The 27,920-nt window shown below is 37.4% G+C and overlaps 1 protein-coding gene across 7 annotated transcripts; it reads left to right on the forward strand.

The window, feature by feature from the left end:
- Positions 1-115: 115 nt before the first annotated feature.
- On the forward strand, positions 116-27,575 carry LOC138138021 (G protein-activated inward rectifier potassium channel 3-like). Of its 7 annotated transcripts, none has more exons than XM_069057692.1 (7): positions 116-334; positions 12,406-12,764; positions 25,568-25,826; positions 25,875-26,288; positions 26,390-26,531; positions 26,580-26,807; positions 26,862-27,575. In XM_069057692.1, the coding sequence occupies exons 2-7, from the start codon at positions 12,514-12,516 to the stop codon at positions 27,071-27,073; spliced, it is 1,506 nt and encodes a 501-aa protein (XP_068913793.1). In that variant the 5' UTR covers positions 116-334; positions 12,406-12,513; the 3' UTR covers positions 27,074-27,575. The 7 variants fall into 7 exon arrangements, with proteins under 7 accessions (XP_068913793.1, XP_068913791.1, XP_068913790.1 ...); XM_069057690.1 differs by having other exon boundaries at positions 120-334; positions 25,875-26,294; XM_069057689.1 differs by having other exon boundaries at positions 125-334; positions 26,850-27,575.
- Positions 27,576-27,920: the final 345 nt, after the last annotated feature.

Below are 27,920 nucleotides of genomic sequence, written 5' to 3' on the forward strand. Positions count from 1 at the left end.
AAGAATCGATGAGGGCCGGCGAGCGTGGTTCCCGATGAGGCATCTTACCTGCAGCGCACCGTGGTGGTGGTGGTGATGGTTCGCGGTGACGTCACACTGTAATGCCGCGAAGCCGGTGGCTCCGTAGAGGTGGTCACCACGTTGCGCTCCTATACTTAGCATGGCAAATATTCGCCAGTTGCGACACGGACTCGTCGTGCTTTGGCGCTCTTTGGCGTTCGTCCAAGCTCCACTTGATTCGAGTGTTGGTGTCAAAATGATTTATTACAACCGATGGGTTTGTGTCAAGTACTCCAAGAAGGACCAGTGAGACCCGACTGCGACGGATTTTTCGGTGAGGACTAATTTTTTATTCGATTCCGGAAGCGGAAGGCCGGTCCTCGTTGACGTCTTTTATTGCCCTCGAATTAAAATCCGTCAAAACATTTACTCGCCAGCGAAATGGATTATTTATTTTTATTTTTATATTTATTTTCCAACCACCTTTGTACAAAAGCTCCCGCATTTCTATTTCGGCCAATCAGTTTTTCTTGGAACGATGTCGCAGGGCCGGACTGCCGCCTCGAACCATGAATGAACCTAAATTTAGGTTTATGGCGTTCAAAAATAGGTTTATTGTGTGTGTAATAAAACCCGATTAGGGTTTATGAGTGTCTTTCGTAATTTTGCGGAGGGACCGACTCCGGGCACCGGAGCCGCCCGGATCATCCCAGCCCGGGGAATTGTGTCCCGTGTAAAAATAGGAGGGTTAGTGGGGTAATTAGTGCACTCGTGCGCCAGATTTTATTTTTGCAACCGTCTCACCGAGCACTTTTTCAAAAAATAAACACAACCAAAGTGGCGACTCCACTTTTGGCGTGTCGGTTGTTAAACAGTTTTGGGTGTGCCGTAAATGGACAAAAATCGAAATTGTCTCATATGGAGTAGAAATGTTTTGCAAGTCGAATTTTAGAGACGATTTCCCGTTCCCTTGTTGTGACGTTTCCGATTTACTTTTCTTTCACTTTCTACGACAAAATGGAGAAAAACTCGTTCGGTTCGAGTGGAACCAGTTTCGGGACGTCTTTTATTGCATTAAAAAGCGCAAATGCGCTCGAAGGGTCGATCGAAGGAAAATGAAAAGAGCGAAAACGTGTTTGAAATATCTCTTGAAATGTTTATGTTTACTCAATAAACAACAACCAAATAAGGAACCAGTCTATTTCAATTGTTTTGAAATGAATCCTTGGAACTACATAACTGTCACGAGTCCACAAATGAACAAATTTTATAATTTAGCAAAGATTAAGAATTTTTTGTTCACTTCTTTGTTTCACCTTCGGATATTTCAAAAATGTGAAACGACTTGCTTAATAATATTTATTGTTATTGTTATTATTTTTTGTCGACAAGTTTAAAATAAATATTCGATTTGTGTGGAACAACTGTTACGTAAATATTGATATCGGTTGGACCCTTTACATTTATCAGTTGGTACAGTTATGTCAAAAACTTCCCAAAATAAAACACAAAATAAGAAATTTTGTATTTTTAGTCCAAAACTCAAAAAAGCAGATGAAGAAGGTTTACGACCTTGATGTAATAGATGATCACCCTGTATATCAACGATTCGAGACTCTAGAAATAGAATAAGATTTGAAATAGAATAAACAAAAACTTTTTTTCATATTTTAATGTTGAATGAATCATGTGCACCAAGTTTATTGCTAATTGCAGTTTCTTTGCTAAGATCACGTCTTCGCCACAAAACATACCAAAAGGAGATTTTATTGCCAACTTGATAAAGTCGGGAGATATTTCTTTGTTACTCATATGTAAATTTGACATCTGTCAAAGCATTATTGTCGACGTAATAGTTCTTAAAAGAAAAATGCTTTAAATGTTTCAAGAGAGTAACCCGACAGGCAAGAATCTAGTGATTTTTATTCAAAAAATAAATTAAAATACAGAGTACTGAAACGTTTGTTGCCAACTGGCAAGTGTGAGAATTTTAGTTTATCATGTTGACTACTATTTGGCAAATTGCATGTTTTGTTTTTTTAAACCACCGTGTAAATTTTAAATTAATGGATTTTATCACAACTTACAGTAAATATAGTCCAATTTTTACCCTTTTGAGGTGACGTTACGATTTCCTTCCTCGCTTTCTCTTTATTGAAACGACAGAAACAGAAAAAAACAAAAAAAAGGCACGTTTATTTATTGATGGTCACTTTGAGGTTATTTTATGCTCCTGTCAATCTGACAATTTTTAATTTCTTTCACTTATTACATTGATTACAAACATAACCTTTCGAAGCAATTGTCAACAAATTTGACAGATTTATAGTTATTTATGATCAATTCAAATTTGTTTCTGATCCTAGCTCAAACATACGTAAAGTTACTAGATAATGACGTCATCGCAAAAGGGTAAAAATTGGACTATACCCTCACTCTTAATAAATCATATAAAAAAAGCAATTAATCAAAGTTACATTTGACAGATAAGTCAGAATATAAACTAGGCAAAAATGAATAGGGAATTTTTCCTTTTTTGAATTTTTTATAAATACCGTTTAAAATTTTGTAATGAAATGTGTTACAAATATATGAATCTACACATTAAATGTAATGTTTCAAGTACTTGTAACATTTTAAATTTATCTTGTGTTTAAGAATACGTGGGAGGATTAGGGCAATTATTTTGCTTTCCAAGAAAAATTGTGGAATTCCTTATTCATTTTTGCCTAGTTTATTTTCAGTGCTATCAAAGAAGACACAAAAAGTAAAAAAAAACACTTCACATAATGTCCATTCAAAAATCAAAAAACCACTCGCGTTTTAAAATGGCCCACGCGTGCCAAAAAAGGCCCACTTTACACACAAACTCGTCAAATAAACTACTATTTAACATCTTTAATCGGGATAATGTCGTTGCCAACCTGCAAAAATCTAGGAATTTTTATTTTACATTTTGTCGTGTATTTAGTAAATTATATGATATTTTTTTAAATCACTGTTAATTAGTGCGAAATTGAAATTTATAATAATATTTTTTTACTTACCTACATACATATTGATAGCAGAGAATATGTATTTTCGATTTTCGTCACGGACTTGATAAAATCTGGGGATTTTTATTTGTTACGTTGACTGATATATGTTTACATGTTTAAATCTGACAGATCTGTCACAAAGCTCTTTTAGGCATTGCTATTGAATTAACATTCCTGAAAAAAATGATCATTATCAAAAAATTCTCTAAAAGTAATTTTGCCATGCGAAAGCCTATTGATTTTTATTTGACATGTTGTCTGGTTTTGGCAAATTATACTTTTTTAAATCATTTTGTTTAGTTATTTTAATTTGGAACATCTGTCAAAAGACTCACGCATCATCAAACAAAAGAAAAAAATCAAAATGGCATCTTGTTACCAACCAACCAAATCTAGAGGCTTCAATTGTCACTTTAAGACTTGCTAAATTACATCTCGTATTTTTTAAAGCCATGCATTATTTTTAAATGAATCGCAACTGCAATGGTACATTTTATATTACATTTTAAAATACATAGTTGTCGATGCAGTAGGCCCTGAAAATTCAAACTTAAGTTGGCAGTAATTTTAAAGTTTTTTTGGTTTACTGTTCAATTGTCAAAAAAACGTCAAGTCAAGAACATTTTAAGTTTTAACGAACCAAAAATCATCTGGCAAAATCAGAAGAGAACTTTGTGATTATTATAAACAATTGTTTATTTAGATTTTTATTGATATGTTCAGGTTGTTCTCCATGAATGAACTGATAGTTTTCCATCAACCAAACTAAAAACTAAAATGTATTCACTTTTATTAAGATGCTTGTTATTTCTTTTAATCATAACCTCAAACTGCCAAAATTCATATTTCGATACTTTTTGTAACTAAATCTAAAGGCTGGTGTGCATGCTCATGGCCAACTGCGTCGACAACCATTTTGAAATCTAATATACCTTGCACAATATTCTGAACACAATAATTATAATATATAAAAGCACAATTCTCGATTGGTCTGAGCGGGTCACAGCTAGTCAAATGTTTAAAAACTCCTTATACATCGTTAAAGAAACAAAAGTTGTCAAAAATCATTTGTGCAAACCGAACAAAAACAACATGTATTGTTATCATCTTGCAAAAATCTAGGGTTCTTATTTGCCACTCTGCTATTTAGTAATATTTTACGTTTGACATTTTCAACCGCTATGTAATTTTGAAGATTTTGAATTGAAAAAATTAAGACATCACTATCAGTGCCTACATAGTCATGCCGCGATAACACTTTCCATTATTTATTGTTATAACGTGCGTAATTCACCAAAACGGTGACAATTGTGACACTTATCTGTTGACATTTGCTAAAGGAGAAAACCGCAACTTGCTCTCTTAGCGATAACCTTTCTATTCTTATAATTTTTTACGCCATTTGACGCACACCACTATTTATTTTATATTTACGTTATCGCACTCCAAATAGTAAACATCGAACATTTTGCGACAGCTGCGACTCCTCCCCCTTTCGCGCTCCCGAAGACGCTCCAAAACGTCTTCGCAGGCTTCTCCAAACCCGTCTTTCCTTTTGCAGTTTGCAACCGCGGAAAACCGGCGCCCTCTTTCACTTCAACTCGATTCCTCGTCTGCTTTGTATCGATTATTAGCGCATTAAGTCGCCACTGCACCTGTATAATTTACGATCGTTCCTGCGAGGAATGCTACCTGAATCGTGTCGTGCGTCGCCGTTGTTGCAAGAAGTGCAATCGGCGGCGCCAAGTCACGCTAGCACAAAGTACACGTTGCCCTCAGCCGAACGCAAATTACAGTTTCCTGTAGTGACAGCTGTCACGTGTCGCACCGTCCGCATCAAGCAGAGACACAGCTCTGGTCAGCTCTGGTCGGATGCGGAATCTCGGTCGGGTTGCGATTTACTCGCAAATTGGTCCAGATTGTGATGGCGGCGTTTCCGGTTGTCGAAGAGCGACCATGCGTCAAGCGATATTAATTATGGCAATTTCCATTTCGACCGGAAGTTTTTGCTAAAAAAAAACTTCAAAGAGAGTCTTTAGGAAATGTCAGTAGGGAGACCCGCGAAACTGTTTGGTTATGCCGGTGGATCTGGTTTTGCTTTTCTTCAAGGTTGGCACACTTTCCAGAAAACAATTATTAACGGATTAAACGTTTCTGATTATTGTTTACGACTCTTACGTAAAGTCTCGACTGTTGATTGCTTTGTTGTGACTCAATTTTGATAATATGTACGTTTATTGCAATTTGGAAAAAATTCAGTTGTGGGATTGGTGCAACACAGTTGGGTCGAGTTGATTCCGTTGAATGCGTGGTTTGGCCGTCATGACACCGACACGTGACTGTAATTTAATGAGGATGTTAATTTAGATCCAGATCTCGCCACAAATCTAACCGAAACCGCAATCAGCTTGACAGAAGATATCAAGCGAATTCTACATTTACGCACTATAAATATATAAATTTAGATTAAAGGAAACAAATCCGTCTTGATTTTTGCCAAACGCAAAGAAACGTTTCGGTGGATTTTTTTTTTCTTTGAAAACAATCAAATTTTTTACTTGCGCAAAATCCAATCGATTCAGATAAATTTGTGGTCAATTCTCTCTTTTCTACACGTATTAGGCATTCACGATCTTTATGGAACCGAGTTGGCTATGACCACCTAGTGATTTTGTTGGCAGTACCTCGGTGATAACTAAATTCTCTAAAGGAAATTGACACTTTTTGTGTTAGGTTAGGTTGTTTTCAGTTTAAGGTTATATTTTCTGAATAGGTACATTGTTGCCGGATCTCTTAAATCTGGTCTGTTCTTTCTAAATTGGAAGTAGCATCGTTTAATGGAAATTTTTTGTCGTAACAAAATTATTTTGGCAATTTTACTATTCCTTTGACGGAAATTAAAATTATTTTTACACACTTAATAAATCATTTACCTTCTTATGAGTAATAAAATAATAAATCTGGCAATGCGGTGACAACAAAATGTCGAACAGACACTGCCAGAAAAAAAAGTTACATCCGTTGCATCACTGAATCAGTTGGTCCAACATGAAAAGAAAAAATCATAACCAACTTGGTCCCAAAAACATCGTGAATGCCTAATAGATCGTCATTTGGTTGACGAATCCTTCAGATCCATAACCTCATTTTTATTCGCTAAATAACAAATTGAAGTTTTCGGTTCCTTTTATACTATTTTCCTAACTTTTTCAGAGGATTCTGAAATTCTAGTCAATGGTCCACTTCACTCTTTCGTCTTACACTTCCTGTTTCGCGAAATGTTTGACAGCTGATGAAGCTACGTCATACGTTAACGGAAACAAAAGCAAGCTCGAGGCCACTTGATCACAAACCTTTTTTGAACGCTCGTTGATTTACGCTAATGCCATGTGACACAAAGCTGATGTGGTCAATGAGAATAAAAGCGTTTTTGAACAGGGAGGATACCTAAGCTAGAAAGAATTAGAAATAAGTTGGTAGAAATGCAGCCACGAATCGTCTTATGATAATAATGATGGTGATGATAATAATATGAAAGGACTATCGTCATTCGATCGGTGAAGTTAAGCAACGTGGAGCGTGAGCAGTGTTTGGATGGGTGGTCGCAGGGGGAACTGCGTTTCGTTGTAACATGTAACTTCAGTACTTCATAGCTTCACTACTTGATTTCAGAAGTATTTGTAATCTACTAATCTGCTATGAAGAACTTCGGTCGTGGATGTCTTGAAATAATGATTGTAGAGCAAGAATAAATGATAATATAAAAATAGTGGAATAATTTCAAACCTGATCACAATCATTCAGAATTTTGGGGCACCCAGTATATCACACAACATAGACGTTAAACATAAACATAGAGATTAGAAACAAAAATGAAATACATAATAAAAATTTAAAGGGAAATTCGAAACAAAAAGATTGAAAAATAAAATACAGAAAATTAATTGTACCTAAATACAGAAAAACGCTGAGTAAATGTAAAGGAAAACGTTTAGGAGTCTCATAAGTTGGAAAGAATAAGAGAAATGATTGGATCGTATGTAGATCATAAAAGAAAACACATTTCTAGAACAAAAGAATCTAAAACCTAGCTTTGTAAGAAAGTAATAAATAGTAAAGAAAAAAATTCACGTTGAGAAAAATGTACAGTCGCGGACAGAAAAAGTAGGACAATATTTTTTCGCTAATGGAAGTCTGTTTACTCTTTCTATGGTTACCATTAAAATATTTATTTATTTATTATAGTAAACCCGGTTTACTCAACTCAATTTTAGCTAAGTTTCTTAATAAGACTTGTCCTACTTTTTTTTGTCCGCGACTGTATGTAACAGAATAGATTACAAAGAGTAAGAAGATATAGAAAGGATTTCATTTCTAACTTTAAAGTGATGGAAGCAGTAAAATAAAGAAGATATTAACAATAAAAGTGACAAATAAAAAGTTCAGAGATGAACAATTCAAATAAGTCTACCAAATAAAAATCTTACTGCAGGTAAAGTTTGGACAATCCCAATCGAGCCACTGAAAAAATTAAAAAAAGTTTGTGACCTTTTTTCAGAAAGAGTGAAATTTTTATTCAACGAGTGCTTCCAAGGAACACCTAAATTTATTAAATTGAATTATGAAATCTGAAAAACTTGACATTGTGGTGCCCGTGTGGCGTGGCCGTAACTAACAACTTTCGGACACTGTCGAAAAAGTTTTGAAATGAGAGAGTGTAGACGGCAACCGATTAATACAAAACTGTCAAGCAACAATATAAATGTGACATTTAGAAAATTAGTTGACGAATTTTGTTTTTGCATAGACAAAACGATTTCTCAGCGCAAGAAAACAGAAAACAGAGCGAGTTAAATATTTTCGTACAATCCATCTCCTCATCACGATGATATTGTCAATTTTGTTGTTTCGATCTTTAAACGCTCAATCTCGTAAGCATTTTGAAATGTTTAACTTGGAAAGATTGAAAATAAACCAACATAGTGTACATTGGTGTGAACATGGTATGTTATATCTGGTATCCTTCAAGGGTCAGTGTTGGATCCACTCTTGTGCGATTCGTTGTGATTTTCTTAAGAATCTATGTACGTATTTTTTCTCATGGCATCTGCAACTATTCTGTACGTACGTTGGCACAAGAAAATCTTTACTTACTACATACTATCATTACGGATATTACACACCGACCAAAAAAAAAATGTATCAAAATTTCCCATGAACTAAGCGCCAAATTTACTCTAAAGCACCAGTTTGAAACACCACATTGTAAAATGGACCCTTGACGCTTGTTTCGTTCAAGCCATCAATATTAATTTATGACTCATAAAAATTGCTACTGAAACGCTCGTTTCGCACCGGTAGATTAAATAACCTGAATAAAAAAAATAAGTACACGTGTCGGCATTGCATTAGTACAATTTTTGCCCGACATTGTATAACCTCATTTTATCAATTTACGACCAGATTAGTTAAAAACACAACATCGAACAATTACGTAACAATTTGAACTGCTGGATCGCCCGAACTGTCTCCCGTTGGACATGTTTGGTGATTATTTTGGTGTCGTTTATTTCCTGTCCTAAAATTCTTATCGTTTGTTTGTTGTGTCAAATTGCTCAACGTTTTCCAAGTAGATACTATACATATTTTAACGGCAATCGGCCAACAAAGAGTTATAACTTGTACATTTTCATGTTTAACGTTATTCAACAATCCGTAGAAACGCAAACTATTGTTAGTGTTGGCAATACATGAGCAAAAACGACATAAAAAATCCAGTTGCGTGACCCGCTCCAACACCAGATCTGTCTCCCATTGAATACGCTTGGTGCTCGTTATATGCAATTTAATTTTTGTTCCTAGAATTATTATTTTCTTTTGTTAGTTGTAGATTTTTCCACCATTTTCCCAATAAAACAAGCAGTTATAAATTTTCCGATTAGCAACAACGCGCCTTGATTTTGAAGTGCCAAAATTTCAAAAATAAACCAACTTCTCATCGAACTTTCCTTCCGTCTACATTTTCTTCCGCTCTTTGCTTATTACCTTGCTAATGGTTTAATTACCCAAAACCAACCGCTTTTCGTAAAAACCTGTATTTTTAGTTCGCTCTGTATAAACTGGGTCAGTTATTATCGCACAAAGCGTCTTAAAGCAATCGCACCTTGTTCGAAATCCACGAAAACACTCGCTGCTAATGCTTTGTCCGTAAACAATTCGCTTTGTTTCTTTTTTTCCATTAACCTTAATTTTTCCTCGCGCAAACAGGAACCTCTTCCAGGACCTTGATTGCAAAACGGATGCAACCCCGCCCGATTTATTTTGAAATCGTCGACGCAACTTGCGCTCTTTTCATTTTTTCGCTAAAAATAAGCGACCAAAATTACACCAGCGCCTCCATCGGGGCAACTCCAAACTGCAACCGTTCGTGCTGGACGGTTGGCACAACTGTCAACATCTCTGAGTCATTCACCGACGAATTTCCTATTTTTGCGTCTGGCGTCACGTCTGCACAACCTAGGGCGCTCCCTTCACCCCTGGCACGGTAATGCGTCCTCGCGTTGCGGTTGCGAACGCGGTTCTGGCGCATTCTGCGGCTTGTGTGTCGAGTGTCAATAGCAAAGGCTCCGCAAACTGTTGAGATTTATTTACGAGTCGGCTCGTGATTTGTGGAGTTTAAAAAATTTCCCGGAAAACATCTGACGATTGCTGTTTGAGGACCTTGATCATCGAGACTGATTTCTCAAATCAGTAAGATTTATTTCGATTCGAGGAACGAAAGTTGACGTAAAAGTGAGACGCTCGCTAGCTTTTACGGCTTGGAAAAGTGAGCGGGATAAGGTGGCAGCTGTCAAAAAACACCAAAGCCTGCTGCGATTTCATTTGACGATCTGTTTTTGCAAAACGGAAGTGGAGTTAGACCGGAATGGCGATTGCGGTGATCGAAAGCTTTCTGGAAATGTCACGATTGTTCCGGACAAAGTACAATAATAATAATCATAATTAAATAAATTTAATATGTACTTACTTGTCAAGTTTGACTGCCACTAAACATTTTTAACTTTAAAGTTGGAATTTATTGACTTGACATTGATCTAATCAAATATCGAAAAAGAACAAGAACGATTGAGTTGTAGATTGAGATCTTTAATCCATTCGCATCATCGCGATCGCTGATTGCATTTAGATGCAATTCCTCAAAATGATTGATGAGTATACTAAGGCTTACCTATAGTAAATTTGTTGTCTCAAGACGTAAACAGTGGGATAATAGTATATTACACTATAAGTGATGAAAGTGCCTGATTTTTCAACGAGCAATACATGATATACTCACGAGCGCCAGCGAGTGAAAATAGTATTGCGAGTTGAAAAATCGCACTTTGATCACGAATTGTGTATACTATTTTTTCCAACATCGCTTATGAAAATGAGTCTCCATTTTAAATTTCTTTATAATTATTTTACTCCCCTATTTTTTTAATTTTCCGGATTTGGAGTTTCAATTAATGCAAATAACAGTGTTTTAAATTTTTATATTAATACCTAAGTAGGTAGTAGATTGTTAATGTAGTAGATTGTTAAATAAATTTTCCTCACTAGTGATGCAAACGCCTACTTTCCTCACTAAATTGAGTGATGAAAGTATCATTTTCATAATCGATGTTGGAAAAAAGTAATATGTAATAAATTTGTAATAATAAACCAAAAATAAAAATTTCACTTTTGGTAATGAGTTACAATAAAAGATTATTATCCGTCTAGACTGATAAATCATGAGTTTAAAAGATATGAACAGTGTTTGAACCCCCTATAAAGATACAGAAATACAAACTTCTAATTCTATCGGAGAAATTTTCAATGATTTATAATCCTGAGGAAAGCTGTTGGGCGAAAGCTAACACCAAAACTAGTACACGAGCCGCCACTGGTACAGTTTTTGAGGTTAGATAACCTCAATTTCGCAACTTAATGCAATAGCAAAAGTCCTGATTGCGGTTTGTTTGCGTGATAGATCCGGGCCTGAAATGGGTACGCTGTGTTTTAAACTCGCATATTTTTAAAATGACCCAACGGAAACTTATTTCCATAAAAAAATTCGTGAACTATGTATTAATAATCCAGATGATGAAAACGGTTTAACGAAACGTACTGATTCCATCAGTACCTAATTACCACATTATTTAGGGTACAATACAGATCACTTTTTAACAAGTTTGCTTTATTACTCACTGAAGTTGCCAAGTTGATAAGTACACGAGCCGCCATTGGTAAAATTTTTGAGGTTATGTTACTTCTTCTCAACTTATACTGCAATAGAAAATATTCTTTTTGTGGTTTATTTAGGCGGCGGCAGCGCTCCTGAAATAGACATACCGTGTGTTAAAAGCGAAAATCCGCCAATTTATTTTATGGGATGACTCTCGGAATGACCCAATACAAAATTTTATTTCCACAGAAAAAAATGTGCGTAAAAAATTATTTATAATCCTCATCGTCTGACAAAACGTAGTACCCACTACGCTTTATTATTACAAGAGGTTCAAATCACCTTAAAAATTTTCCTTTGGATTGTTGTTGACCGCAACTGGGACACGAGCCGCCATTGACGCCATTGAGTGTTTTTGAGGTTATGTTACCTCCACAGTCCATATCGCAATGTAAAAATGTTCTGCGGTGGGGCTACTCCTGAAATGGGCACACGACGTGTTAAACGCGAAAATTAGTATTTTTATTCTACAAAATGACCCAATACAAACTTTTACTTCTATCGGAAAAATGTGCGAATTATTTATAATTCTGGGGTGGAAATGATGTAATGTAACTATTACAAGATATTCACATCATTTTATACATTTTCCTTTGCACTATTGTTCTCAGAAACGGGGACACCGCCATTGACAACTTTGAGGTTATGTTACGCTCATTTTGCAACATAAAAATTCTTCTCGTGGATTATTTAGGTTGTGAAGCCAGTCTTGAAACGGATATATCGTGTGTTAAAGGCGAAAATTCGCATATTTACTGTGCAGGATACCCCAAAAAAAGTTACTTCCGTAGGAAAAATTCGCGAATTATTTATAATTCCAATGTGGAAACGCTTTGGGGACGTGTTGATTATATTAATAGTGGATTTCAGAATTGTACGATGCTCAGATCACTTTAAAATCTTTGCTTTGCCTTGTTTACCGAAATTGGAATATCGCCATTAACAATTTGTGAGGTTATGTCACCTCCATGTTGCATCGTAAAAATTCTTGTGGTTTGTTTACGTGGCGCCGGTCTTGAAATGGGCATTCCGCGTGTTAGAGGTGTTCCAAACGGCATTCCTGTCACCCACTCACCACCAACCATTCTTTCGTTTCAGGTACAAACTGCGAAAATGTTCCTGAAACCAAACCAAGTGTGATATTAGCCGATAGGAGCCCTAGTTTAAGCCAGCATTCACGATTTTACAAATCCGGACCAAAATGCAATGACGAACAACAACCAAGTGATGCTCGACGAGGTCAAAGTCGAAAATGACAACAAAGTCCGCTCCGAACAACTTGAGAAGCTCTTGGGCAACTCGAAGGTACCGATTGTCGTCCCGGCGCAGCTGCCCCTGCCCCGGACCGAACCCCGGAGGAAGTCCGAGACGAGCCTGCTGGGGTCCTTCAACAGGACGTTCCGGTTGTCGATCGGAGCAGGCTCGAAGGACGCCCCTAACGGCCACGTTTTCAGCAGGTAATGACCTAATTACTCGCTTTGGACCAACTCCAAAACGAATTGCTCCGGAGTTCCACTAAATATTTGTAAAACGCGACAACGACTCCATTTGGATTGGTGCCACTGCAAAAACAGGACCGGACTGGGCGACAGGTGTGCCAACCTGAGCGCCATGACGGCCCTCCTCAAGATCTCCCGCTTACGCTCCACTACGCTATTTTCCGTCGCCACATTTCAATGGGTTTTTCTCGAACGTTCTAACGATTTACGCGTTTTACCTAAGGTTATGCTGTATCTTTACAATGTTTCTGTCATGTTCGGCCTCCAAACTGTTTTGAGTGGTTTCTCACGTTGATTTAGAATAGGCGAAGAGGTCGCTCCGGGTTCCGGAATTGTCGTTGCTCAATGGGTTATTGGATAATTTATGCCGACGCACAAGTCCATTACGCGATGCGTGACGAAAGTGCGACACGTGCTGTGAAAAACTGGTACCTTGGATGAGGTAAAACTGCATGAAAAATAGGCTTTCGTTACGTGTAGGTCGTCACAGTGTCGCTGCAGTTGGTACGTAACAAATTTTAATCGACTTTGACTGTGAACTACGCAAGCTTGAAGTTTGTTCAAGTTCGTAAAGACATTTTTTAAAGGACACGTCTCGACATAATTTCATAAATATCGATGGGAATTGATGGGGGAAAATTTTCGAAAAAATCTAGAGCCAGCTGGATGTTTAATTACTGAAGGTTGAAGCAATTTATACAGAAGTCGAGCAAGATAACTATATTAATTTTATTTTGTGTCTTCTAATTTTTCATTTTATAAGATGTAAAGAGAGATTGTATTTAGAAGTAAATAAAAAAATAAGTTATAAGAAAAGAAAGACAAAGCAGAAACAAAATAAATAAAGACGTGGGAAAGATGCAAGAAAAAAGAAAATTAATGTACTAATGGAAATAAAGAAAGGAAAAAGAATAAAGCAAGGTAAGAATGGAAACAAGGTTGAATATGAGAGTAAATAAAACAATGAGCATAAGTAATGTAATAGAAAAACTGCCACAATTGTTAAAAAAATAGAAAATCGAGATATTATAATTTGCAAGAAGCTAAGAGTTTAGATCAAAAGAAAGAAAATATTTTTCGAAATTAAAAAAAAAAATGAATCGTGACAGGAAAAACACGAAAGGATGCTTTACAAAGAGCTAATTGCACAAAAAATCAAATGAAGAATGAGAGATATTAAAAAGAATTTAGAGGAGAAAAATTTGAAACAAATTATGGAGGTGAAAAAAAAATGCAATTATGTACTCGTAAAGGAAACTTTGATAAAATCTGAATGATGGTAGCAGAACGAATAAAGAGAATAAAATAAAGGGATATAAAATGTGGGAATAAAAAAATTAATAATCCAGGAACAAATTTTGGTATCAATTATACAGGGTGATTTTGAAAGTTGTGCAGATATTTTAACCAGTGGTAGAACTCCACAATAGGCTTATACAAATTGATATTTTTCGAGAAAAGGAGCTAAAAATTGTTCCAAAAAAAAACGAGCCCGTGAAGTTTATGAAAAAAATGGGTAAAAAAAATTATAGTAGACTTTTTTGTTGTCATTTACTTCAAAATTAAGTCACTTTGACAAGAACCTCAATCTTAACCTCAATTTAAATCACAAATGACTTTCACCAACCTGGGGGAAACCGAAATGGTTTTAATCCATGGCGAAGTCCGTGGACATTCAGAGCTAGCACGGCAAATTTATAGTGAAAACTGAAAAGTTTCCTCAAAGATACTTCCCAGTGCACGAACCTTTGTAAACGTTGTGAAGCATCTTCGCGATTTCGGGCGTTTCGAAATCAATACGCGCCATCTTGGCCGCCAACGAAAAGATCGCATTTTAGTTGCAGAAGAAGAAATTCTTCACAGAAGCATTCTGAATCGAGTTCGGTTGTGTTGGGCACGTCGTGATGAAGCTTGTGTTGCAAACAATGGCAGGCATTTTGAGCAACTTTTCTGATGTTTCATTTTATGCTTTTACTCACAATTACAGTCTTTTTACTTGTTGTTTAGCCTTTATTGTTTTCTGAATAAACTGCAGGCACTATTTTATCATCACTTTACAAATTTTATCAAAGATTCATGGATGAAACTCAAAAAAAATTAACGATAAAAATAAAACATAACCTCGAATGACAGAAAAACGACATTTTAGGTTGGTCATACGACTTATACGTCAAAACTGCCCGCCACGTTTGAAATTTTTCAGCGGTTCCCAAACAAACTGATACCTTTGATTATCTTGGAAACTATTAACATTTGTATAAAGCAAGTTGGGTTATTTTGCCTTCTTGTAACAAGTACTATCTCAGGTTAAAATATTTGCACAACTTTCAAAATCAGACTGTATAGATAAACATATTTTATTAAAAATATTTAGGAAAATCTGAATCAGAAGGTACCGCATAGATAATCAAGAAGTATTTCTTTCCCTTTTCGAATTGCCGTCTCTTCCGTATATAAAAATTTATGTCACTATTTTTTTTTCAACATTTCCCAAAAATAAATAACTATTTTTACTTCTCACTACATGTTGTTTTAACGTAATGTTACAACTCCACCGCCAGCCCGACATCACCCAACCTCCACTTCCTCGCTCAGCATCCCACGTCTCTCCGCCACGCGAACATCCACACTCCAAACCACCAACCCCTGGACCCGCGTCGATCCTTCATCACGCACCTTTCCCCACAATGCGAAAAAAGTATGAACGTCCGCGATGTCCCGCCGATAATAATCAAAATAGAATTTGCAGAGTGCGCCAAATCCCGTCGTCCCCGAATCGTGTCGTCGAACATTTAGTCGACCGGGTGCACCAGGTGGAGGCCGTTTCGTTGCATTTACCTCTGCGTGAACAACGCCGAAGAATGGTGTTGGCGGTCGGAGTGTTCCAGTGAAGTGTGCGAGTCGCAAGGTCCGGTGCTTGTTTACGTCGGTGCCGGTGATTAAAAAGAAATCAGCGGTGATGCAAATTGTTTACATAACGGAGACCTAGCCCCTGGCCCTAAATGATCCGAAGAAACTCGCTCGGATCGCGCTTTTTCTCCGCTCTTGGGAATTATCAAAACAGCGGATTTCACGTTTCTGCAATTAACCTCGATCGTTTCTCTGATGATTTTTTTTTGGATTTCTTCTCGCCCACTTATTTTTATCTCTGTTTACTACGCTTTTTATAGACTCGACTCCGACGTTATTATGTTAAGTGTCGATTATTTCGTCCGAAGATTTAGGAAGCAACGAGGAAGCGCGATAAAGTGTCGATTTTACGTTCTAGAGGGGAACAGTGTAAATGTGATGTCACAATCAGGTCTTTGATTAAACCGGCGACGAATGACGAGCGAATTGAACGTTTTCCAAAATTCACAAGAATTTTTATACTTTATAGTTTTGTTGAACTTGTGCAGATTACAAAATCTGACATTCAGGCTATTTACGACGCGTTAATTAAATAGTTATTTACATTACAAATGCGGTAGGCTACATTTTACAGCGCGAGGTTTTTGGATCAAATACCGCGCGATGTAAAATGCCTACCGCATTAGTAATGTATTAATCTTTTTGGCCGACAACTCGTTTTCTCAAATTTGAAATTTGTTGTAACCAATAATTTTGCAAAACCTGTCAAAGACTGACATTTGATTAATAAAATACCAGAGCAGAAAGTTATCTATTATACCGATAACTGATATGCTTACGATTTATACCACAAGATGGCGCCATCAGAATTCACAATTTTTCAGAAGAAAACATATTTTAAATTATGTTCATTTTCGAAAAGTGAACGGATCAATGGTAGCGGTATCTTGTCTTAGTATAAATGGACTTTATTTATGATAAGCTAACAGTTTTTTTGGAAGTCCCTGAATGCTTACAATTTTCGTGGTATTTTACACACTCCGTGCGGTAAAATGACAGATAGTTTTATTAGTGTGTAAAAATCAAGATACCGTAGCTGTTCAAAATGTGTAAACATGTCATTTAGAGTTGAGGAGGCCAAAAAATAAATTGTGGCGATGTACAAGAATTTTTAACACTGGTTTGCTAAGCTTACTGCCGTTTGTTCAATCGAAAATATATAATTCAAAATGGTTGTCGACGCAGCAGGCCATGAGCATGCACACCGATTTACTTTAGATCAGAGCTACAAAAATAATAAGAACAATAATTTTACTCGCACTCAGTTTTGATAATAATATCGGTAATGAGAAATTAATCCGGCCTGAATGCTGCGTCGCTGGATGCGTGGTAGGTCAGAACACAATGATAATCTCGGAGCTTTTTAAAGATTTCGATATTGCTATCATGTAGTTTTTGTAAATTGTTTTATTTGAGTCTTTGTCCTAATACCGATATAAATCTGACAACTGAGGGATTTTACTGATTAATAATATTTATCGCAGTTTAAAGCGAACAGAAACAAAAACGAAGGATTTTGAGTTTCGACATTGAGGGAAAATTTTATCCAACGACAAAGATGTTTGGATTCCAACGCAAAATGTTTTGTAAATATGGAGTTGTACGTGTCTGGATCGATTCCAAATTTTTCGTCATAATTTTTTTTTTGTAGCTATGACGCTGTGACCTTTCTGGGAGGTGCTTAAAGATTTCCTGCAATTCTTGAAATAATTATTTTCTTTTAAAATCTGCGCCGGAAAGAGGAATTACGGGTTTAATGTATTTAATGTATCGGGTGTTCAATTTCTCCTCAAAGTTGGCGTTGAAGAGTGTGTTGTGAACGCACCACTCATCCGTCTGCAGAGTAGAAACAGAAACAACGCAAGATTTAAACAGCTGATTCGTGATCTGTGTCCTTGGTGCGTTCACAATCGACTCTTCAACGCCAACTTTAAGGATAACTTTAAATGAACACGCGATACTTTTTTAATGTGGGACAAGTGGCAACAGTGAAAGAAATACGAGTTTGTAAAGATAAGAATTGGAAAACATCAAAAACGAATTAACACGTTGTAAATGGGAACGCTTGGAATATTTGTTGTAACTGAAGTTATTTTGAAGTTGTGCCAAAACGTGTCTTTGCCTTTTCTTTAAATAAAATGATTAATTTTTGTGTGTACCGCGTTTTCAGTCAATGAGTTTTAAAGTCATTTTTGTTTCGAGCAAATGTTACTAAAAATCTTTCAAAAATTAATTTGCTTGTTACAAAATCACTCCATTTTTTTCTCATCCAAAAATGTTCATTTAAACATTTTTTTATTTTTATCTATCAGTTTCTGCCAATCTTATCTTTCACTATTTATTTAAATATAAATTCTAACACCTAAATTAACCGTCCATCACTCCTATTTGTTCATCTATTGTTATACTTAAAGAATTAATTGCTCTTCATCTAGATAAATATTTAACAGACACTTATTAAACTTCATCGACTGCTACGAATTGTTAAGTTTGTTATTAAAACAAAATTTACGACATCTCGCTGTTAATTGATTAAATAATTTGAAAATAAATAATTGACTTGGCTGAAAAATATTTTTTTTAAATTTCAACATTCACGCATCCAAGGCAGTTATTTTGTAGTCGGTTTATTTTTTATTTAAATAATCAAATCGTTCGATGGTTTCCAAGATAAAATTTTCCTAACGGTTTATTTAGATGATGGCCATTCCTATAAACACCATTATTTAGTCCCTCATTTATCTTTTTTACTTTTTCTGTTTGTTATTATTTAAAATTTTATGTCTTTTCAATTATACAATTATTTCTATAATTTCGAGTATAAAAAATTGTACTTTCATAGGAATTATCATTATTTGATAGGATCAGTAATGATAAATAAATCCGGCCTCGATGCCGTACCCCTTTTTGATATTTTTTATAATAATAACCATTAATATAATTTTTATATGGTATTAATTTTTCAGTCTCCTTTAGATTCGCTTTTGATTTCTTTTCAATCTTTTACGATTGACAATATGACAGCAAATAAGTGAAAAAAAAGAGACTTTCATAGCGTGTTGTACACACCATTTTTTTTGCATATCGATGTAATTTGAGAAATTTGGACGATTTATAAGAAATTACAAAAAACAAATAGATATGTTTTGACAATCATCTCCAAGGAGATGGAATAAAATGATGCAAAAAGTACTACTTTCACTACGATTTTTCGTGTAAAAAAGTGCCACTACTGCCACTTTCATTACGATATTATTTTGAAATCTGAACCGAATTCCGCAACTGCGGACATGCAACTCGGCCAAATGTACGAATTGGCACTTCGCGTGACATCACGTAATGACCCCTTAATGTACATTTTTATTCTTTAAACATAATTTGAATAATTACGAGCGCCGAAGCAGATCAAAAAAATCGCCGAAAAACCTAACAACGTTTCAGATAAAGTGGAAAAAAATAAATGACGCACGAACGACCTTGCGGGGCGTTTCCTGCCGCAGCTATTAATTTTGGCGGCGAAGTGTCGTCTTCTGCGCCGCCACCGGAACTTTTTGCGTTTGTCGAATCGGTCCGCGCTCACCTTGGGAACAAGGAAACATGATTCGAGCCGTCGATCGTCACGATTCCAGTCCGTTGGAAATTCGGTGGATAAGATAAAAACGATTTGGCTGATCGGTGACGAATTTCGTCGGAACTGGATAAAAAGGATACGTCAGTGATAAGAATTTGAAATTTTTTATTTTCGGGTAGGGTTTATTTGTTTTTAGACGTTGGTGCAACTGTAAGTTGTGCTAATAGGGGGGCTTAAGGGGCCGTGATTATAATCCCGATTAAGTGCGGGGACACAGTTCTTGCGTTAAGCTTTGATCTGATCGGTTATAAAGGCTTACAAAAGATTAGTTGGACAAAATCGGGATTAAAATTAATGAAATGGTGTTGAATGTGGTAAATTACGTGGGGACTGGTCCCGTGAGGTGAATATTAAATGGAAATTATTTGCGTAATTTAGTTGATTCATTCATTCTTGGGAAACAAACTGGTTTTCCTGGGGAAGACAAATTGGATTTGAATTATTACTTTCAGTTCACTCACCTTTCTAACGGAATTAATATTAACGAATTGTCGTTGCTTTTTTAATTTTTTTCATTCTTTGTTCAGTACTTGTCGATTATGCCAAACCCGTCGGTGCTAGTTTTTGCCTCGTAGCTTAAACCACATAATTTAACCAATCGAAGAACACACAGAAAAATTTGTACGAATTTTTTAATCCTTCAAGATGATTTCATTCTCACCTATGGATGTAGCAGTTTTGCTCTTCGTTTTTTCTCTTAGTCACATTTTATTTATAGCGTTTCTTTTCTATTGTCGCTATTTATTCACGTGTCGTCGTTGCATGTTCTTGGCCAAATATCCACTCCAACAGTTTTTAAATGATCGTGGTGGTTATTTCCGAAATAATTTTTTTTTGTTTCCAGGATAATTTGTCGCGTATTTTTAAATTCACAAATTTAGATACATACATTTTTATTTGTGTTTGTTCATGATCGTCAGAAATTTATGCGCCGCCTACAATTCGTGTCGGGTTTGTCCGCGGCAATTCAATTGTATTCAAGTCTGGAGTTGCGGGGGGCAGCTCTGGGTTCCATACTTTAGACAGGCTTGAGACCAGAGACGTTCCTTTGACGCTAGTACATCACAAGAATGTGGTTTAATTTTTTTTTAATTTATCAAACGATATTGATAACGGAAAAAATGTTCAAACAGTTTTTAAAGTTTATTTTAATGAGCAAAGTACTATTTCGTTTTTCTTGTCAGTGTTTTTTTTTCTACTTTTTGTTTCGTCGTTTTCACATCGTTATCATTTGCAACTTGGTCTATTCTGTTTTATTTTATATGTATTTTTTTTTGTGTTATTAAATATTTCTCTGTTTTTTTAAGTTTCTGAGAAGAATTGATATATTTTGACAAGTCAATATTTAATATCTATTTCTATACAGGGTGTTATTGAAAGTTGTACAGATATTTTAACCACGAGCTACTGAATTCATGTAGAACTCGGAAAAAATATCTAAAAAATTTTGTGTCAAAAAATAAAATGACATTTATTTTTCGAGCTACAATTTTTTTTAATTGCTTTTAGTCTTCTACGTTGTCAAACAACCTCGTAGGTAAATATTTCGGCACATTTTAAAAATACACCGTGTATATCATATTTTATAAAACGTACACCAATGTGGTTTCCTTGTTTTAAAGCACATTTCCTATTGGTTACTTCGCATTGACCTACATTTTATAAAACATGATATACAGGGTGTATTTTTAAAATGTGCCGAAATTTTACCTACGAGGTTGTTTGACAACGTAGAAGACTAAAAGCAATTAAAAAAAATTGAAACTCAAAAAATAAATGTCATTTTATTTTTTGACAGAATCTTTTAGATATTTTTTCCGACTTGTACATGAAGCCAGTAGCTCGTGGTTAAAATATCTGTACAACTTTCAATAACACCCTTGTTCTTGTTTTATTTATTTATTCATATTAGTAATTACATACCAAATTAATTAATTATTTTTCTTCTGCAACCATCAAGAATCAGTAATAATTTCTACCGGAATTTTTTTGTCTTTTTTTAATGTTATCTTTCTTAGTTTCATCTACTTGACATCTGATTTTAGTGGCCTAAAAAAGCGTTGAAAGCTTCGAACAATCTCATTTTATAAAAATATGACAATCGTATATCACCTCTTTTGTAATGAGAAAAACAGATTAGTGAGAAGTGCAGGAAAGCGAGGATAAAGAAGAAATAAGAACTATAGAGATAACATTAGTAAATACATATTGCTTATCAAGTGTGTGCTATGATATTAGAAGATTAGTTGAAGGAGGAAATAGAGGTCAATTAGATATGTCGGAATGCTAGAATTTCGAAAGTCTGAATGGAGTAAATAGAGAGAAGTTTTGCAAGAAAAGATGTGAAGAAAGAAGAAAAGAATTAAAACGCGATAAGAAATTGTTACTGTTTCGAGTTGTAGAAATGATAATTTTCAAAAGAAATTGAACTAACGATTTGTGAAGATTTTGGCAATGCAGAATGTTCCAAACGTGCACCTGTTGTGTTTTATTGTTGTTAATTTTCCGCATCATCAGAGAAACAATTTCACTCAACAGTCAAACGTCTTGTTACGAAGAAAAATCGACAGTAAAACCTGCATTTCCAGCAGGAAATGATTCGTGCAGAGACGGATTTAGCTGGCGCAGAGCGCAAAGCATCTCGAAGCCGCCTCCCTTGGGCCCAAAAACAGCTACAGCGTGTCTCTAATCCCGATTTGCATCACCGCGTGACTCTACGTCGCACCAATTAATCAAAGCCCAACGTAAACAATTGCCACCTAGACTGATATCGATAATCCTCGACTCTCGGTCGATTAATAATTTTTAAATCCCCTTTTCGCAGAGTTCTCATTTGCAACACCTCGTGATAATATGACTTCAACGGCATCAATAAATAATCCATCGCATCAGGACGGTTTTTATCTAATCATCAGTGGAGTTGTATTAAATTGGTGGTGGTCGGATCCAATAAAGTTAATCTGATGTTGGCGTTAAGTTAATATAGAGTTAATAGTTGTGGTGGCGTTCTGTGCTAATTCCGGCTGCGGAGACGTCATGGGGAGCATGGCGGGGCTGAAGCGGTGCTTGTCGCAGGTCTCGATGATGGCGGTCAAGGCGTCCACCTCCGGGGAGGAAGCGTGGCTGCACGCGTGGCACAGGTGCACCACAGATTATTTTTTAAGAAAAGAGGGGTTTAGCATTCGAAGGGGGTATTTGCGATGAGCCGGTGGAACAATAGAACAATGGGGCTTATCTGTCGATGTTAAGAAAGAAAGCAACAGTGTCGCCGGTTTTGTTCATCCTGTCGTGGAGGTGTCGTGACTCAAACTTTTGAATAATTTTCAACAGTTTAGTTGTTGGGTGGTTTTTTGAAACAGTAAAAATTCAAATAAAAAACAAAAATGCTCTGTACGTGGAGCACTTGTGGAATTAGTAAATCATGTTTTACGTTGACTTTCAAACAATAATAGTGTTGCATTTCAAAAGCAGACAATTTTCAAAATTTTGTCAAATGACAAATCTACTCGACTTGTCAAAACATAAACGATACCTACAATTTGACAAGTCTGTCATCAGTTATTAAATAAGTAAGGTTATCATAACGTTTTTTATAAAAGAAATTTCCTTCAAGTTTTTTCTCACGTGAGGCTTGTTTAGAACTAATTTTGACTTTTCTATTCTTTTTTTGCGAAAGTGTAGTATTTTTTTGTTTTGTTTCACATAACCATGGCCTCCTAGATCGAAAGAGACAAAGTCTCTTATATGGCCCGCCGCATTGGCTAGTTTCAGTGTTTTCAAAAGGGCAGCACATTAAGGGGCTTGGAGGGTTGCCTATCCTCAGTAACATAACCTTAAAAAATGGACAGTGTAAGGTTAGAACAGCAAAAATATTAAATTTTGAGATTTCACTGTATGAATAAAAATTATGTTCATTTTTTTTATACATAGTTATAGAAAAGTCAATCAATAAAATGACAAATATTTTTTATTTCTCAAAATTATGCGCCTACTGTAAGCCTCCATGATTGAAAAATAGCGGGAACTACTACAGGAGATGTCATGGGATGTCCATTAGACATTTAAAAATAGACATTTCGACGAAGATAGGCAACCCTCCAAGCCCCTTGATGTGCTGCCCTCTTAAAAACACGAAAAAAAGCCTGAAACTAGCTAATTCGACTGGCCTTTTAAGAGACTTTGTCTCTTTTGATCTAGGAGGCCATACAAATAACAATTTCATTGATGAAAAACTACGGTGTCTTTGTAATTTTCTTCCATCTATCAGCAAACCAATATTACATACAACTTAAAATAATGTCAACAAGAAATTACTCCCTAAGATTCGAACTTTTAGGGAAATTACGTTTATCATGTTGTACGCAGGTAACTAGAATTTTCAAAAGTAATTTTGAATGCCTAAGGTTGGTTACCCATTGATGTTGACGGTTGACGTATTCTGTCAACTATCAATTGAGAGATTCTTTGCGCAAGTCCAACTAAATATGCCGTCAGAAACCAAAAGTGATTGTGAAACGGAAAAGCATCATCAGTTAACGAGAAATCAGCCATTTGCAACTGTTACAGAGAACCTAACCAAATTTATGGCAACCTAGTAACGAATATCCCTAAGTCCTAGGGAGTAATTTCTTGTTGACAAATCTATACTTAAAGAAAAATTTCCAAATTTATTTTTAGTGTTAACGACGAAATTCAAGTGTTTTTTAAGCTGAATTTCAATTTTCGAATATTTTCCATACAGTACAACCGCCGTTCCAGAAAACGTAAAAATCGTATTGAGAAACGAAAGTTGCTCATCTTCTGGCGAAACAAGACAGTTTCTTTTTGCTCACCTTATACTATTTTAAATCTGAAATCCGTTTTTGTCAACTATTCGTTCTACCAACAATGGACAACCCCACTTCAGACAATCAATTCCAAATTATTTTTTTTTACAGCAAACGAACTGGTAGGGGGTAAGTTACCGCAAACTTGATCACTCTGTAGATACTTTCACTGCACTCTACACAGTGTAGAAATAAACTCAGATCACGTTCCCGCCTCTCACTAAATACACTTTCAATTGTTTACTGAACTGTCATATCAATCGAGCAATTGCACTCACATTTTTTTGCTTATTACACTATTTAAAAACAAACAAATCATTTATACTTGGTGCGTGAGGTCGAGCTCCATCTTGTTAATTTCGCGGAAACTCCTGCCGGAGCTGTCAAAATAATTATTATCAAAAACAAGTCTGTTAAATATCGTTTTCGTGTGTTCGGGATCAAGGCAACGAACATTTATTTTCCTTCGCTGTGTTATTTCACTTAATTAATAATTTGGGAAGTTTCGAGCCTTGAACAGACCCGCCATCATAAATAATAATAATGATGAGTCGAAGGAAAATAAACGACTTGGCTCTACTCGAATAATAAATCAACTTTTACGTCTCTGCGCGAGGTGCTGATTCAATAGTGACATTTCATTTGCACAACTAACAGTTCTTGCAATTGTTGCAGCTTTGCCTTCGTCAAAACTATAAATTTTTACATCTCTGGACCGGACACTGATTACTGATTCAACGGTGACGCTCAATTTGCATTCGCAGTTGTTGCTTTCGCACCACTAGCAAATTTTACAGTTTTCACAAAGCCTTTGATCCTTTTGTCCTTCCCCGTCGCTTGTGCCTAAATCCTTTCATTCACAGATCCGCGCGGCATTCCAGGTGTTCGTTCTTTTCAAGCGAAATTCATTCAAAAACCCGTTTGTTCAACACGAGTGACGCAACCGACATCGTACTCGAAACTGCACCGTTGAATATTAATGAGGCACTTATTGTCCCGTCTGAATCATGGCCGCGTCGATAATTATCTAATTAATAACACGTGGGACGACTTGTTTCCGTTGCAAACGACTCCCAATGTCAAAATTTTCTCCGCACGTGGGACCACGAGCCTTCAATTGGACTCAGATCCGGCGAAACGGGGTCATTCTGTAGTACTTTTCTTGGAGGAGGCAGACGTAACTTATTGTGTTACGCCCCGCGAGTCTTCAACAGGACTCAGATCTGGTTAAATCGTGTTTGCGGACGCCGCGTCGACACGAACTGACCCTCTGTACTTTTCATGGAGATGTGATTTTTCGATTTCCGTAGGGCACCACGAGTTTTCGATCGCGTTTATTGACCCGCCCTGACCCTTTGTACTTTTCTCGGAGATGATTTGTTGTTTTACGTCAGGTACAAGCAGTCCCGCTTCAACGCGCGTCGTATCCGCAAGAGGGTGGTGTTCAAACATGGCGACTGCAACGTGGTGCAGGCGAACGTTGCCAAGCGGCGGCGCAAGTACCTCCAGGACATCTTCACGACGCTGGTGGACGCCCAGTGGCGCTGGACGCTGCTGGTGTTCGCGTTCAACTTCCTCGGCTCTTGGTTGGTGTTCGCGGTGGTGTGGTGGCTGATAGCCTACACCCACGGGGACCTCCTGGAGGAGCACCTGGTGAGCGGTGGCGTCTTGTTCGTCTCGAATTGACGGTTTTGTTTGCAGAACGGGACCGAGGCGTGGACCCCGTGCATCACCAACATCTACGGCTTCACCTCTTGCTTCCTTTTTAGCGTGGAGACGCAGCACACGATCGGCTACGGCGGTCGCACCACCACCGAGGAGTGTCCCGAGGCGATCTTCGTGATGTGTTTGCAGAGCATTGGCGGCGTCATGATCCAGGCGTTCATGGTGGGGGTGGTGTTCGCGAAGCTGTCGCGACCGAAGAAGCGCACTCAGACGTTGCTCTTCTCGAGGAACGCGGTCATCAGTCACAGGGACGGCGTGCCCTGTCTCATGTTAAGGGTGGGGGACATGCGCAAAAGCCACATTATAGAGGCCCACGTCAGGGCACAACTTATCAAACATAAAGTTACCAAAGAAGGCGAAAGTCTACCATTCTTCCAGACGGAATTGAAGGTATGGGTAAGCATCATTGACACGATTCTTTCTCTCCAAAGGCCACGAGATTCGAGTAGGTTGTCTTTGGTAGCGACCAAACACTGACTAGACTCTTGCAGGTCGGCGGCGACGGAGAAGAAGACAAGATCTTCTTCATCTGGCCCACCATGATCGTCCACAAGATCGACAAGAACTCGCCACTCTACAACATGTCGGCTACCGACCTCCTGCGGGAGCGCTTCGAGATCGTCGTCATATTGGGTAAGAGAACACCTCCAAAGCAGTACCCCCGTGACTAGCACCTTGCAGAGGGCGTGATCGAGTCGACGGGGATGACCACCCAGGCGCGCTCCAGCTACCTCCCGTCGGAGATCCTCTGGGGGCACCGCTTCCAGTCGCTGATCACGTTCAAAAAGGAGTCCGGTGAGTACGAGGTGGACTACGCCCTATTCAACAACACCGTCGAGGTGGACACCCCGCTCTGCAGCGCCAAGCAGCTCGACGAGTACCGCAACATGTCGAGCAACGAGTGCGTAGGTGAGTACCGACGATCGGTACGGCATCCAGATGGTGGGCCAGGCTTGCTTTCAGATCACATGAGAACGGGGCTGTTCCCGTCGGTGAGGACCCATTCCAGTGACACCTTGTGCAGTATGGACTCGCTGTCGATCGACGATCACATAGTGATGAAAGTACCGACGAGTCCGATTCCGGTGACGGTGACCGCCCCCGAAGAAACGAAAGAAACGACGCCGTTGCGGAACGGGTCGATACCCAAGGCCACCCTGCCGGTACCAGTTTAGCCAGTCTAATCTTAATCAACGATACGCTTATTTGTACATAAGTAGGGTACGATTGGTACGAAGAGTTGGCGCTTGTTTTGCCACAAAACAAACCCCAACTCTTCCACCGTCTTTTTTTTTGATCTCCCGTGTCGTGATTTCCAGCATCGTGTTATGTATGACGATACGTAAGTCGAGGTTCTACTGTCGCTTCTAGCAAATTTAGTTAGGTTAAGTTCTGTGTTTGGTGTAGAGTAATTCTGGTTTCATGCTTTTATTGCATAACTGGTAGCTTTTTAATTTTATAATTCGATCCAAGATTTGTGTTCACGAGACTTTCGTTTAATCCACTCAACTTTTCTATTATTTATTTTTATACAGAGTACTTAAGTAGTTGTGGTAGTACCTAATTGTCTGTCTAGATTTTAAGTCAGGTTAAGTTTTAAATGTAAATAGTCAGTGCCATACAGTCCTCTAAGGAAATTTTCTACAAAACTAAAGTCAATAAATTATTTTGAAACTTCTCAAATTCAATTTATTATCCAACTGTGGTAGTACCCCTGGTCTGTCCCGTACTCCCACTCCCACTCGCGGTGGTACTCTATACTCTCTTATAACTCTCGTAGGCCTATCCTTGGGGACACCTGTCGAGAACCGGGTACAGTACCTCCTTCACCTTCCTGTACTCCCCGCAAGTGTAGATGATCGAAGGATTCGCCTCTAGAGCCTCGTTCTGCCTATGTAATTGCAAAGTGGTACCGGATAGTCCCCTTCTTGACACTGCCCCCCGTCCAGCTTGACATTGCAAGCGCTAGTACCCGCACCGTAGCCGTACCCGTCACGTCCTCTGCCAAATTCCCATGTCCCA

Source organism: Tenebrio molitor, chromosome 9 (genome assembly GCF_963966145.1).
Source record: "Tenebrio molitor chromosome 9, icTenMoli1.1, whole genome shotgun sequence".
Lineage (NCBI taxonomy): Eukaryota > Metazoa > Arthropoda > Insecta > Coleoptera > Tenebrionidae > Tenebrio > Tenebrio molitor.